Source organism: Delphinus delphis, chromosome 3, assembly GCF_949987515.2.
Source record: "Delphinus delphis chromosome 3, mDelDel1.2, whole genome shotgun sequence".
In the NCBI taxonomy this organism is placed as follows: Eukaryota; Metazoa; Chordata; class Mammalia; order Artiodactyla; family Delphinidae; genus Delphinus; species Delphinus delphis.
In genome coordinates, this window is record NC_082685.1 from 96292703 (window position 1) to 96307863 (window position 15161).

The window sequence follows — 15161 nt, forward strand, 5'->3', positions numbered from 1 at the left end:
TTAAAAGATTGTTTACTTTTGAAAGAGCTCTTTTAAAAAAAATCAATGCAAAAAACAGATAAATCCAGAGAGAAAAATGAAAAATTTATATCTTTAGGCTACTAACTTAATTCTGGATATTTATCCTAAGGAAAAAATCATATATTCATATAAATATTTAAATACCTGGGGTGGGGCCAATGAATTGTAAGGAGGGTGGGAGATAATTATTGGACACTTAGTATCAGGCACAGTGTACAGTTATGTGGTACTTGTCTCGGCCTGAAGTAGATTTTAAAAATGCACTGGAAACAAATGGGTGGTTGCTGGTAGGGTGAGGGGGAATGGAGGGAGGGAGCAGTGTGAGTGAACCAGGTGAAGGGGATTAAGAGGTACAAATCTCCAGTTCTATAATAAGTAATGGGAATGCAATATACAGCATAAGGAAGATGATCAATAATATTGTAATAACTTTGTATGGAGACAGATGGTTACTAGACTTGTGATATTCATTTCATACTGTTTGCAAATGTCAAATTATATAGTATACCTGAGACTAACAATACTGTACATCAACTATATTTCAAATAAAAAAATTTTTAATAAAGAAATACTGCACTGGAGAATCACACATCAGTCACTTTTCAAAGGCTTATTTTCCAGAAAAGAGAACCCGTGCAAAAAACATCCAAAATCAGAATGGCTGTTGCTTTAGCCAAGATCAATCGAGGAACATTAATTCGAGGATTAAACGGCATATCCAGATCCTCCAAATCAGTTGCCAGACTTCTGCAGCCTCAGCTTGCTTGCAGACTTTTAGAGTTAAGGGACGTATCTCATCGTCTGCTCAAGGAAGTTAATGCACCAAAGCAACCCCTATATAACATGCAGGTAAGTAAATATTGCATTTGCACAGGCTATGGATCTTTTTTTAGGAAGTATTTTGAAATTGTAAGATTTGGAAAATGAAAATGTAGCACATTTGGTTGTCCTAGATGTAAAACAAGAATAGTTGGATAAGAGAAATAAATAGATGGGCCTTTTTTCAGTATAGTATATTCTCTTGTTTAAATAAATGTGAAAAAGGAAGTAATGCAGACTTTTTTCTCCCTTGTTATTTGATTGAACTAAATGAAACTATCAATTTCAAATGGTTCAACCTAAATATAAGCATGCAAATTACCACCTATGTCAAATCTGAAAGAAATTCTACAACAAGCCTTAAAAATGATTGTGCTTTGTGTCCTTTTCCCCATAACCTTGTTATGTTTCCAAGATAATCTTTGACATAACATATTGAGTATATTTAGCGATAAACTCATTTCGATAGACCTGTCAGTGTCCAGGTCTATTTCAAATATGTGTTCTATGTTGTTTTATTGAGGTCCTATTATATTTTGTCAAAGTTTTTCAGGACCAGTTTCTTTTTTTCTGAACTTTATGGCACAGAACTCTGGGTTTTTCAATCTGGGCATTATTCAAAGCATTCCTTTGTTGAAGGGAGAGTTAAGCCAGAAAGGAGATGTATTAGTTCTTGTACTCGAACAATCCAGAGTTGAGAACGTTTCAGGCATAGCTGGATATAGGTACTCAAATGATACCTTCAGGATCCTGTTTCTCTCTTTTACTGATCTCTTGGCTCTGCTATCTCTGTGTTGACTCCATTCATAGACTGACTTTCCCCTCGTGGTCACAAGATGATTTGCAATTGTTCCCAGGCTACATCCTTCCAGGTTCAATTACAGCAGAAAAGAATGAGTCCTTGACCCAGCATTCCTGGCCAAGTCCTGAGGTTCACTCTAAGAGAATGGCTTACCTCTAAACCAGGGAAATGGGGGTGCATTGATTGGCCTAGGACTTGATTACCTGCTTCATTTCTAGAGTAGGGGTTGGAGCCCCATCCAGACAACATGACTTAAGAATGGGGAAAGGATGAATCCTCAAACAAAAATCTGTGTTGTTTTAAGAATATGAGAAAATAGATGATGGGTCGCTAAAATAAATGAAATATTCAGTATATAGGAATCTGTTTTTAATCAAAGATTTTGACATTTCCAGAAATCATCAGATATTTCAATTACAAGTTGCCTGAGACAACATTTATAAAAGGCACCTTTATAATACCTGATGTTTGAGAAAGTAAAAAATGGTTTCTGTTTGTTAACCATTGGATTTCTGAGCACTATTGAGGCTTATCCCTGTATCTTTAGATCATCAAAAAGAAACATAGCTGAACTGTATTATTTTGAATTCCCAATGAAATGTCTTTCTGAATCTAATGTTTTGCCTTGCTGTTTCTTTCCTTGCATTGTTAGACCCATAGTTTTCATAGAGAGTTGATGTAAGAAGTGTCCTTTGAAGAATATTTCTGTATTTATTATGAAATTATGTTTAAAGACACTGTCCATTATTGTTATTCAGAGTCTTTCTTTTTTCTCCTCTTTGCTAAGTTAAAACTGTGAAGGAGCTGAGATTTTACACTATTTATGAGCTAACAAGTTAGTTTGCCACAGTTATAGAAATACACAGGCACACACACTGACAGAAGAGACAAGCAAAAGTAGCAGCCAGAGCAGTATCTTGTGTCAGTTCCCACAGGGCAATGTGGTGACAGCCGGATGTTAACTATGCGTGTAGTAAGTTGCATTGCAGGAGAGGAACCTTGAAATCAGGAGACTCATCTTTTTATAGGGATCCTGGCACATCTGCCCAGCATCCGAGAGAGAAGCGGGGGTGGGGGGGGAGGGAGAGGGGGAGAGAGAGAGAGAGAGAGAGAGAAGAGAGGAGAGAGAGAGAGAGAGAGGAGAGAGAGAGAGAAACAAATGTTTCTGGAGGGTAAGGAGAAGGTTTTATCTTTAGTGCCCTGTGACATATCTTGGGAAGTACATCTCTAGATCTCTCCAAAGGAATATACTTTCTCTAGCTTACAAAGCTGTTTGCTATTCATCCATATCAGAAGACCCAATCTGCACAGCTGGGGGTCCCCAACCCAGTTGGGGACCGGGCTGCACAGCAGGAGGTGAGCGGCGGGTGAGCAAGCGAAGCCTCATCTGTATTTACAGCCGCTCCCCATTGCTCGCATTACCACCTGAGCTCTGCCTCCTGTCAGATCAGTGGCGGCATTAGATTCTCATAGGAGCGTGAACCCTACTGTGGACTGCGCATACGAGGGATTTAAGGTGCGTGCTCCTTATGAGAATCTAATGCCTGATGATCTGAGGTGGAGCTGAGGAGGTGTTGCCAGTGCTGGCAGTGGCTGCAAATAACAGATTATCATTAGCAGAGAGGTTTGACTGCACAGAGACCATAATAAATCAGTTGCTTGTTGATTCATTTCAAAACCCTATCAATGGGGCTTCCCTGGTGGCGCAGTGGTTAAGAATCTGCCTGCCAATGCAGGGGCACAGGTTCGAGCCCTGGTCCAGGAAGATGCCACATGCCGCAGAGCAACTAAGTCCATGAGCCACAACTACGGGAGCCTGTGCTCCCGTAGAAAAGCCACCACAGTGAGAAGCCTGCACACTGCAATGAAGAGTAGCCCCTGCTCACCACAACTAGAGAAAGCCCGAGTGCAGCAATGAAGACCCAACGCAGCAAAAAATAAAATAAATAAATTAAACAAACCAAAAACCCTATCAGTGAGTGGCAAGTGAAAACAAGCTCAGGGCTCCCACTGATTCTGCATTGTGGTGAGTTGTATAATTATTTCATTATATATTACAATGTAATAATAATAGAAATAAAGTGCACAATAAATGTAATGCACTTGAATCATCCGGAAGCCATCGGCACCCACCCCTGGTCCATGGAAAAATTGTCTTCCACGAAACCAGTCCCTGGTGCTGAAAAGGTTGGGGACTGCTGCTGTATAGGAATGAGAGATATCTATGGAGGATTGTCTCACAATACTCATGAAAGTTCAGTGGCAGGAAGATAATCTCCCTTTCCAGTGGAATCTGTTTCCTTCTATCCAATAATGAGAACTAAAAAACACAATGTGCTTGCCTTTTGCCTTGCCTGACAGTGAGTTTCCATAGGTGAAGTTAGAGCTCATTTGTGATAACTTATTCCAGGAAATGAGATGAAGGAACCAGGTTGAGGGACTAAGTGATTTGTCCAGGGTCCATATACTGTCTCTTTTGACATCAATACAGAACCAACACCTATGAAATATCTTCTCCTTTGCTCTTGTTCTAATTGTCTTAGGAGCTAGCTTTAATTTTTAAAATTCTTATCAATAAAATATTTCAAAATATATAAAAAATAGTTTATCAGAAGTCCCACCCAAATTTAAACTGGTAGTAATATTTTGCCATATTGCCTTTAGATATCTGTTTTATAAAAAGAAATATAATTAACCATGCTCCGATCCCTTCCTTTTTTTGTCTACCAAAGGTAATCATTATCCTGAAGTTGATGTAAGCATTTTCATGCATGTTTTATATTTTAACTACATTTGTATACATCTATCATCCTATGCATATTTAAAATTTATATAAATGATATGATACTGTACTTACTCTTCTGAAACTTCCTTTTTCACTCAACATTTTTGATATATATAGCTATGGTTCTATGGTTTATTACTTTAACTTCTTTGTGGTATTCCATTATAAGAAAAAGTAATCCACAGTTTATCTGTTACTGAACAGATGGACAATTTAGTTTCCAAAATTTTTGTATTACAAACAGTGCTTCACTGAACACTCTTGTAAATGACTCCTCGTCCATATGTATGAGACATTTCTCCAGGTATATATCTACAAGGGGGATTGCTGGGTCATGAGGGATACACATCTTCAGTTTTGGTTTTTTTTGCGGTACGCGGGCCTCTCACTGTGTGGCCTCTCTCGCTGCAGAGCACAGGCTCCAGACACGCAGGCTCAGCGGCCATGGCTCACGGGCCTAGCCGCTCCGCGGCATGTGGGATCTTCCAGGTTCGGGGCACGAACCTGTGTCCTCTGCATCAGCAGGCGGACTCTCAACCACTGCGCCATCAGGGAAGCCCCACATCTTCAGTTTTATTAGCTGTTGTCAAAATGCTTTTTGGAATGGGTACATATTCTTGGGAGCCTTTGTGATTTTTGAATTTGAGGATAATTTCAATTCTGGAAAACTCTTAGCCATTGTTTCTTCGAGTATTGCCTCTTTCTCATTTTATCTAATCTCATCTGCTGGAATGCCTACTAAACATACTTAGGACCTTCTCATTTTATTCTTTATGTCCACTTACCTTCTTCATATTTTCCTTTTCTTTATCTCTTTTTGATACATCCTGAATAACTTCCTCTGATCTGTCTTCCAGTTAACCAGCTCTCTCCAGCTGTATCTAATATGCTCTTTTATTTATTAAATGTATTTTAAATTTCAAACATTATATTATCTCTAGAAATTCTATTTGGTGTTTTCCCCCAAATTTCCACTTCTTTCAAAGTGTCCTTTCATAGGTTTATTTCTTTTTAAAAATCTATTTTAAAAATACTAATTTATGGTCTTTTAAAATATTATTCTTTGAGATTTTGGGGGGATGCTAATCTTTCTGACTATTGTGATCTATATTGTGTCTCCTCATTATTTCTTTGTTTTTTTTTAAAGTTTTTCTCCAATAAGGATTTTTAAAAAATAGAAATCCCTTCTGGCCTTGGTAGTAGAACTGTTCCTCTAGAGGATTTTGCTTGTGCTCTGGAGATATCAGTCCCTGGTGGAGACCAGCTTCCTCACCTTCTTTTTGGACTGGTGGGTGCAGTTTTTCTATTCCCCCTTTCACTGCGATTGCAGCTCTGCAAAGGCCTGATCCTCACCTCATGTGCATCCAAGTCTCATCTCCAGGATCTTTATTAAAACTCAAGCCCCCAGCCATTATTTCAGGATCCAGTAGCAACCCCAGTGTTCCTGGGACATAATCTCACACGCTTACTGCTTGGCTTCTAGTTCCCTCTTCTTTCCTGGCATAGGAGGACTTCTTCCTTCCTTCCTCTCCCCTCCCTCCCTCCCTCCCTTCTTTCTTTCCTTCCACTTTTTGTGAACTCAGTCTTGTATTAAATTTTTGGAGTTTGATTTTATATAGAATTTCTAGATTTTTTTATGCGAGAGGTTCCCCACTAGCTCAGTCTGCCACGTTACTGGAACTAGATGTCCTTCAGCTTTACTTCTTAATATCTTTTACAAGTTATAAGATGGTTAAATTTCTTCTTGGAAGTAAATGAAGTGTAATTCTACTTTTTCATTCACTTGGTAAACATTATTTTTATTGAAAACCTGACATATAAAATCAAGAGTTTAGGTACTAGGGATTCATAGATGTCCCATGGACTCTAGGGATGATAGGCAAGTAAGCAATGTCAGTAGAGTGTACTGAGTGCATGATTAAAGTGTGCAAAGTGTACTATGGAAGCATCAACAAGGAGCGTATAATTCCTAAGTGTAATCAGTGTAGGCTTTGTAAAAGATGATACTGGATCTGAGACTTGAAGGAAGGGAAATTAGCCCAGTGAAGAAGTAGGAGAATCATTCAAGGAAGCGAACAGTGTATATTAAGAAGCTGAGGCAAGAGAGAGCGTGACTTATGTAGGAAATGTAAGTAGTTCCATATGGCTGAAGCGTGATAAGTGGGAACAGTCCCAAGTCAGAGCTTCTGGGGTCCTTGAGGGTTAGGAGTGAGGAAGAAGCTTTTCTTGGGCAATATGTATTAGCTAGGTGAAGATTCAGGATTGCCACTGAAAGGAACCTAAGTTGTAGCAAGGAAGAAAACAAAATAGCTCAAATGTAAAGTCTCAGTGAGGAAAGATACAAAAGTATGAATAGTGAAGATAATGGCCTGGAGAATTAAAAGAACAACAGAGTAATATATGAGGTGTGGTGGAGGTCAGTGAATTGGTCTGTGAATGGAATGTATCCATGGTGCCAGAGTGTGCTGAGAGGTAAGTGGCACAGCACAGAGTTCAGCTTACCTGGAGTAGATTCCAGCATGAATTACTTCAAGAATTGTCAGGCTGGGGCTTCCCTGGTGGCGCAGTGGTTGAGAATCCGCCTGCCAATGCAGGGGACACCGGTTCAATCCCTGGTCCGGGAAGATCCCACATGCCGCAGAGCAACTAAGCCCGTGTGCCACAACTACTGAGCCTGCGTGCCACAATTACTGAAGCCTGCGTGCCTAGAGTCCGTGCTCTTCAACGAGAGAAGCTACCGCGATGAGAAGCCTGCGCACCGCAAAGAAGAGTAGCCCCCGCTCACTGCAACTAGAGAAAGCCTGCGCACAGCAACAAAGACCCAAAACAGCCAAAAATAAATAAATAAAATTTAAAAATTAAAAAAAAAAAAAAGAATTGTCAGGCTGCCTGTGTCAAGATGGAACTTTGTGGCGTGTAGAAATACAAGGAGTGAAATATGGAATTCCTATGCCAAGGGATATGCTTTGTGGCTGCATGGAGGGCATCACCTTAGAAAAGTAAGCAGCCTAGTTAACCTATCAGAAGCAAAGTTTTAAAGATCCTCTTCATGTGCTCTGTCTCATCACTGATCTGAGGATGATGAATGATGGAAAGATGCATTTCTACCTTAAACGGTTCTACCAGAACTCTGCTGGCTATCAGGTAGCTTGGAATGCCAGTCAGGCAGATTACTTCCCTCAAGAACTCGAAATAGAGGAGCATTGTCATTACTGCCTGTAACTAGGTAGTGTTTCAGCTTTTTGGTGTGGTCTGAGATGTAGCATATAGTGATGGTCTCGTCAAGATAATTAGAGTATAGACGCTGTCACAGGAGCTCTCTTGGCAATCTTTCCCGGCCTTTTGGTTGCATGCTCAGCTGTAGCGCATGTACTGTGTATCTTAGCATATTTAATGATGTTGTGCCAAATATGAACTACCCAAAGACCCAACCAATATAAGTGACCTGAAGAGATTCCAGTGGCTTGTGACATGAGCACAGAGAGTTGGGGTCAGGACTGTCCAACTGGCCATCTTGTTAAAAGAGGCTTTCTTTGCACCTGGCTATATGGGTGCTGAGTCAGGTTGCTCCTCAAACCTTTCCCCATTCTGCTGGGCTGAGATTATAGTAGTATACCTGCCTCTTCTACAGGGGGCCTTAGAAACGGAAAACTGAGAAGTTCCTGGTGATTTTTAAGATCCCCAGCAGCAGTACTTACAGAATGCTGCATCTGCTTAGCCTTGTAAGCTGCCTGGCTGAGCGAAGCTTGCAGCCTAGGCTTCAGTGACCTAGATAATTGCTTTGAATGCTGACTTCAGCCAAGACACGTCAGCTCCCAGACATAGTCGTTGACTTTGGCAGCCCAACGCAGGGCCACAGGACCAGGAGCTCTTTCTGTGATAGAATCTTCCTTATAGTGGCATTAGAGATGGCTATTTCTACTTTGTACAGACTCTGTGGAGTGGCATAGGCAAGAGATGGGCAAAGTAAAGAAAACTCTTAGCCTCAAAAGTGCGTGTGCCGTAAGTGGATCCCAGTGAACTTGTGCTCCCTTTTTCAGGATGAAGGTCAAAGGCTTATCTAAGTAAAGTTTCTTCCTCACCCCCACCCTCCAAGGTAGACTCCAGTTTGGGGTTTAAACTGGAAACCTCACAAATATCAGGAACTTCTGTAGCTCCTTGATGGGCTTGCCATGAGGCTATCTTGGGTGGTATAATTCAAGACCTGGGAACAAAGGACAATTCCTAGAAAGTAGAAGTCTCGGAATCTTGAAGACGTACTTTTGCAGGTTGGCCAAGAGTTTGGGACATTTGAGCTTTTATAGGACCACCTGATTAAGAGCTCATTCAACAGCACTGCTCCACAGGATGTTAATACTGGGGTAAATAAAGTCAGATAGCTTTCTTTTCTGTGGACTGCTAGGAGTATTTCCTGTCTTCACAAGTATTGTGGGTTGCTAAGCAAAGACATGATCATGTAGCTTTCCCAAACCTATAGGAAACACTATTTTCTGAACCTATAAAAGCAGTCAGTGCTTCTTCCAACACTTATTTGTGAATCACTATTAGAGTTTTTTCCCCTATAACTCCCTTGATATCTCTCATCAAGATGGTTTTGGACTACATAAATTAAGTTGGACCTGGTAATTCTCCAACCTGCAGGTTATCTGTAAGTGGGTCTCTATTTTCTAAACAGCTTATAGTTTGCTTTTTTGTGATTTATCTCATTATTAGTGAAAATAAGATGAATATAGATATTTCTTTTATGAGACAAGGCAGTCAGAATTATGTGGGAGAAGTGGAACATGAAATAATGTGGGAGAAATTTAGTTAAAGATTGAAATATCCATGTACCTTATATGTTAATATTTCCAAATTCAAAAAAGAAATATATGGGTATAATGATATCAAGATACTTTTAACTTAAAATGCAAATAAAATTCATGTAATTATGAGGTTAAGATAAAAATTTTTGAAATAGGCCAAGACAATCTAGACAAACCTTCCATTTTCCAAATTTCTCCTGTTTATCTCAGTTTTACCATACACTGTTCCTGCTCATAGCAAACCAAAATGAAACAGTGTGGTTTATAATGTGAAAAACATGTATTGCAAGTGAGTCATAAAATGGAAAAATGGCTACTTAGCCAGTAGCCACATAAATTTTGGAGGAAATATATTTTCTACAGGGCTGATTTATTACAGGAATAGCAAGTATTTATTAAAAGCATTAAAATGGTGAAAAAGTGACCCTTAGGCAACATACAGGTTCATCGCTGAGAAGCATAACATATATAAAATACATATTTATTTTGAAACTCATCAATTTTAATTACTTTTAGGTGAAGGACAAAAATCTGAAAAAGAAAGATGCAGTGAAACAGAAACAGAGTAATTTTCCCTGCATGCAGACACCACTTTTATTTTTTATTGTTTATGGCCTACCAATTACTGACTATGGACCTTCCACTTAAACATTCATATATTCACAAACTCATGAATCTTTTACTCTACTAGGAGGCATTCTGTTGGAGTATATCTGATTTCCTTCCTGACCTCTGCTCCCTATTTATATGTTTGTCTCCTTATAGCCCAATAGTGGGATTCAATGTCAGGCTATCATTTTGATTCTTTCAGCAAGAGGGAAAGAGCAGCAGCTGCTTCATTTCATGGAAACTCTTTCCAGAAGCCAGGAACTTCTGGGAAATTTTCCAGACTGACTTATGGAAAGAGTGGGCTGAAACTGCCCCCACCTATACCTATGCGTAGGAGTTGGTATGGCCTGAAACGTAGGGAATAAAAAGGGAAACTCCCCTTCCCCCTCCCTCCTTAACCCACCATCTCTTAGCTACTAGGCTAGATAGTATTCTTGGCTTCGGCATCCCATAAATCACTTGAGAGAAGAAGAAAATTGTGATGGGCAGTTTTGTTCTTCATCAGTAGTGACAGCAGTAAGCAAAAACTGAGTATAGTACAACAACAAGCACTTCGAACAGGACCTGGTACACAGTGCCATATAAATGTCTGTTCAATAAAATATTATCACGTGTTCTTCAGAAGCACCTTTTAAAAGGCTGCAATATACCATTGGGTGGATATAGCATAATTTACCGAGCCATTCTGCTATCATTGTTTCAGTTTTTCAGTGTTATAAATAACTTTTTAATGAACACATACATACTCTTCTTTCTAATTTGTGTGCATTTTTACTATGCATTTACATGATTTTAGGATACAGCCTGTACCTTTGGGGAGTTATTGAAGCCTCTGAGTGGCTTGGCTCTTACTGCAGAGGAGCATGGCTAACTGCCACTTCACTGCTGAATGGGAAGGGAGTGTTTTTCCTAATGTCATCATTTCATATCCTTATAGCTCAAGGCAACAGAGGTAGCCTATAAGAGAGTATAGGTCCCTTAATCTGAATATATTATACTAGTCCCTTAAACTGAATATATTATACTGTTATGTTGAGGCAGGGACACCTTCTAGAAGGTAGAAACATCTGAGAGACAAATTCTTTATTGGTGTAAACGTCTGCATTCCAAAAAGCATGCTGAATATGAACACAGAGTATTTCTTGAAGCTTAATGATCATCTAAGGTTAATGCCTGGCCTTCAGCATTCTCATGATTAACATTTCCAAGCAGGTCATTAATCTCCAGGAAACGCTCGGTATTTTGATTGCTGTTTGCTTAATTGAAGAGGTGAAGGATTTAGTAAAGGATGACTACATTAATTTGGACAAAGACTGTTTTTCTAACAGGCATAGCGGCACCCCCTAGTGAGCACACTTGGTAAATGTAAGAAAGTTAAAGTAATTCAGATTTTGGAAATGCAAGGTTTTTTATAGATTTGTCATAGATTTAAATTAGCAAAAGAAAGTATCTTTTTGTAAAGGAGAAAAACAATATATTTTCAGGATGTGAGAAAATTCAGAACTAAAGTAGATGACTTTATAAATATTTGAATTCTCATTTTACAATAACATTGTAAAATTTAACATTGTAACGTTGAAAATTTTTTGTTTTAATGAGAAAACTCTTTCGTTTTTTTCAGGTCAGAAACGGATCTTTGTTTGAAACCATTTCTTTCCCAGCAAAGACTGCTTTAACTAGCATAATGTATGCTTCATACGCAGCACTCATTTATTTGGTAAGTTAATAAAATTATTAGAATCTAGAAATAAATATACTTATTTTATGCAAAGATATACTGTATAAACTGTATAAACCAAGGTATTTAAATTCTCTTGTTACACAGAATAATTTTACATTAAAAAATTACATTTCTAAGGAGCCAAGTCAATCCACCAAAAACTAAGTTGCTTAGATAACTAAACTTATTTTATTTTTATAAAACGTATTACTATTTGCTCAAAACATTTTGGTTTTGCTTTCATTTAGCTACAGTTGTTTTGTTCCAGCCATTGTGCCATGGTTGGTTAAAGTTCACTATTCTGTCTTTTGAATTCCAAAAGTGTTCATTAAAAAGCATGACAAAAATATAAAGAATATTATAAATTATAAGGGTTATTTTCTTTTAATCCACTGCCATTTATACTTATCTTTAATTTTTTAAAAATGTACAACATACAAAGAGAAAAGTACACACCTTGGTGAATTTTCAGAAAATTTATTAATCTATGTGTCACACAGGTCAAGAAACAAAACATTATACCATCATGTTAGAAGACTCTTTCTTGCACCCCTCACAATCACTAACCTCTTTTTTTTAAAATTAATTAATTTTATTTATTTATTTTTGGTTGTGTTGGGTCTTTGTTGCTGCGTGCAGGCTTTCTCTAGTTGCAGTGAACAGGGGCTACTCTTCGTTGTGGTGTGCAGGCTTCTCATTGTGGTGCCTTCTCGTTGTGGTGCACAGGCTCTAGGCACGCGGGCTTCAGTAGTTGCAGCACACAGGCTCAGTAGTTGTGGCTCACGGGCTCTAGAGCGCAGGCTCAGTAGTTGTGGCGCACGGGCTTAGTTGCTCCATGGCATGTGGGATCTTCCTGGACCAGGGCTCAAACCCATGTCCCCTGCATTGGCAGGCGGATTCTCAACCACTGCACCACCAGGGAAGCCCCACTAACCTCTTCTGTAAAGGCAACCACTATTTTGACTTCTAATACCATAGTCAGTTTTGAGTTGTATATAAATGAAATCATATACTATATTTTCTTTTGTATTTGTCGTTTTGCTTAACATTATCATTGTGAGATTTGTTGCCTGTAACAGTAGTTTGTTGATTGCCATTGCTGTGTAGTATTCCATTGATTGAATATATAGCTATTTATCCATTCTATTTTTGAATATTTAGATTATTTACAACTTTGTCTATTGTGAATAATGTCGCTATGAATATTCTTGTACATATGTTTTGGTGAAATTGCTGGACTGTAGAATTTGCATATGTTCATCTCTAGCAGATATTGCCAAAGTTTTCCAAAATGGTTTTAACAATTCATCCTGGCAGATTATTAATCCTAGTTGCCCTGTATCATCACTGACACTTGGTATTGTCAATCTTTTCCAGTATAGCCGTTCTTGTGGGTATGTAGTTCTATCACATTGTGGTTTTAATCTGCATTTTCTTGATTGTTAATGAGATTGAATACTTTTATACAGTAATTGGACATTTGGATATCCTCTTCTGTTAATTTCTGTTAGTCTCTTCTCATTTTCCTCCTTGGGGTTGTCCATCGTTTTATTATCAAATTGTACTTTTAACTATATTACTAGAACAAGCCCTTTTTTGGCTGAATATGGGCAGAGTTATTTTGTGACTAGCCTTTCACTTTCAGCAATGTCTTTTAAAACAGAAGTTCTTAATTTTAATGTAGTCCAATTTATTAATCTTTATGTTAAGTGCTTTTTATGTCTTAATTAGGGAATCTTGACGTACATCCTAGGTCCTGAAACTACTCCCTCTGATATATCCTGGGAGCTTTGTAATTTTGCCTTTCACTTTTAGATTACATCTGGAATTGGTATGAGGTAAGGGTAAAATTTTTCCTCCATTGGTATCCAGTTGATCCAACTCAATTTATTGGGGATAAAAAACCCTTTTCCTATTGCCCCAGAACACCTCTTTTTTTAATAAATCAAATGTCCTTAGATATGTAGGTCTGTTTATATTCTCTTTGTTCTAGTCAGTTGATCTGTTTGTCTTCTTGCACCAATTCAACACTGTATTATTTACAGGAGTTTTACAATAAGTCTTGATAACTGGTAGAATTTCTTTTTCCAATCTATGAACATGGTGTATTCCTCTATTTATTTAGATCTTCTTTAATTTCTCTTAATAATTTTATGGCTTTTTTTGTTAGAGATCTTTTACATATTTGTTAATATTTTTGATCATATTGAAACACACAATAATAAAGATTAAAATTTCCCCATAATCCATAGATTCAGTGCAGTCCCAATTAAAATCTGAGCAGGTGTATATGTGTACATTGACTAGTTTATTCTAAAATTTATAGGGAAATGCAAATGGTAAAGAATAGCCAAGACATCCTTGAAAAAAAAACAAAGTAAAAGAACTTTTTAAACATATTTACAGTTTCAAAAACTCTGAATTTATCGAATAAAAAATGTTGCAAGTCTTTTGAATTTTTGAGAAATGCTCAGTATCTTAAATGTGAATCTCATACAGAATTGATGCAAAATACATTGCAGAAAATGGGTGGGGTGAAACAGCTATGGTGAAACTAAAACAAACTAGATTAAAACCCAAAATTTCTCTAATTTTTCAAAGGCTTTTGAGATCATCCTACATGATTTGTCATGCTATAAACTTTCTAAGTAGGTAATAGAAACCATTTTTTGGTGACCTCTGATAATTGGTCATATATGCATCCAAGATGTAGGAAAGGTCAGGGCTAGAATTACGGTTTTGAAGGCAAATAACATATATGTTGGAAGTTAGTGCCCTGTGAGTGGAACCATGCCAAGTGAAAAGAGTAGAAAGTCAACAGAAATGTGAAGAACAGCTTACATTTAAGGTGAGCTAAGAAGAAATCAATGAAGGAGACAAAGGACCAATAATTAGAAAAGTAGGAAGTGAATCAGGAGAAACACTGGCAAGGAAGTAGAGACTTAGGAAGTTGTGAGTGGTTAAGTGTCACATACAAGCAGGAAAAGTCAAGTAAAGTGCAGATCTGAAAAGTGTCCATTAGATCTAGTAGTAAAGATGTTGGAATTAACCATCTTGAGAACTGTTTCAGTGGTGTGATGGGATAAGGAAGACAGAAATAAGCAGGAAGAGTGAAGAGATGATAAAATGGAAATCATGAATGTCGGCCCTGGTGTGATGAAGAAAAGAGTGTGTGTAGCAGTCAAGAGGGACACAGAGCCAGAGTGATTTTTAATTTTTAAATTTTAGGATAGAAGATACTTCAGCATGTTACAGGTTGCAGGGGAGGAGCTAGTCAAGAATGAGAGGTTGAAGAAGCAGGGAATAATTGATAGACAAAATGGTAGAGTATAGGTTAAAAGCAAAGATAGAGAGATGCTGACCTTGGTCAAGACCCTTCATTTTCTGAGACTTGGACAGAATTGGTTAGAATGGGCACAGATAAAATGTTGTAAGTGAGGGAAGAAGAAATGTATCAAATAGGATAGGGCTTCCCAACCTTTTTTCACAGCATGGCATACATAGAAAATGATCATATTTGTGATAAATGGCTAAAGCTGTTTGCATCTGGAAGTGATGGACCTCAAGGTTTATAGCTCTAGATTTGGGTATACTCAGACA

General features: G+C 38.0%; 1 protein-coding gene across 1 annotated transcript in view; it reads left to right on the forward strand.

Moving 5' to 3' along the window:
* SPATA9 (spermatogenesis associated 9) overlaps positions 1-15161 on the forward strand; it is a 30115-nt gene that overhangs the window by 12334 nt on the left and 2620 nt on the right. The window contains exons 3-4 of the mRNA XM_060009150.1: positions 643-870; positions 11463-11558. Of these exons, the coding sequence (XP_059865133.1) occupies positions 643-870; positions 11463-11558 (324 nt within the window). The remainder of the gene's footprint in view (positions 1-642; positions 871-11462; positions 11559-15161) is intronic.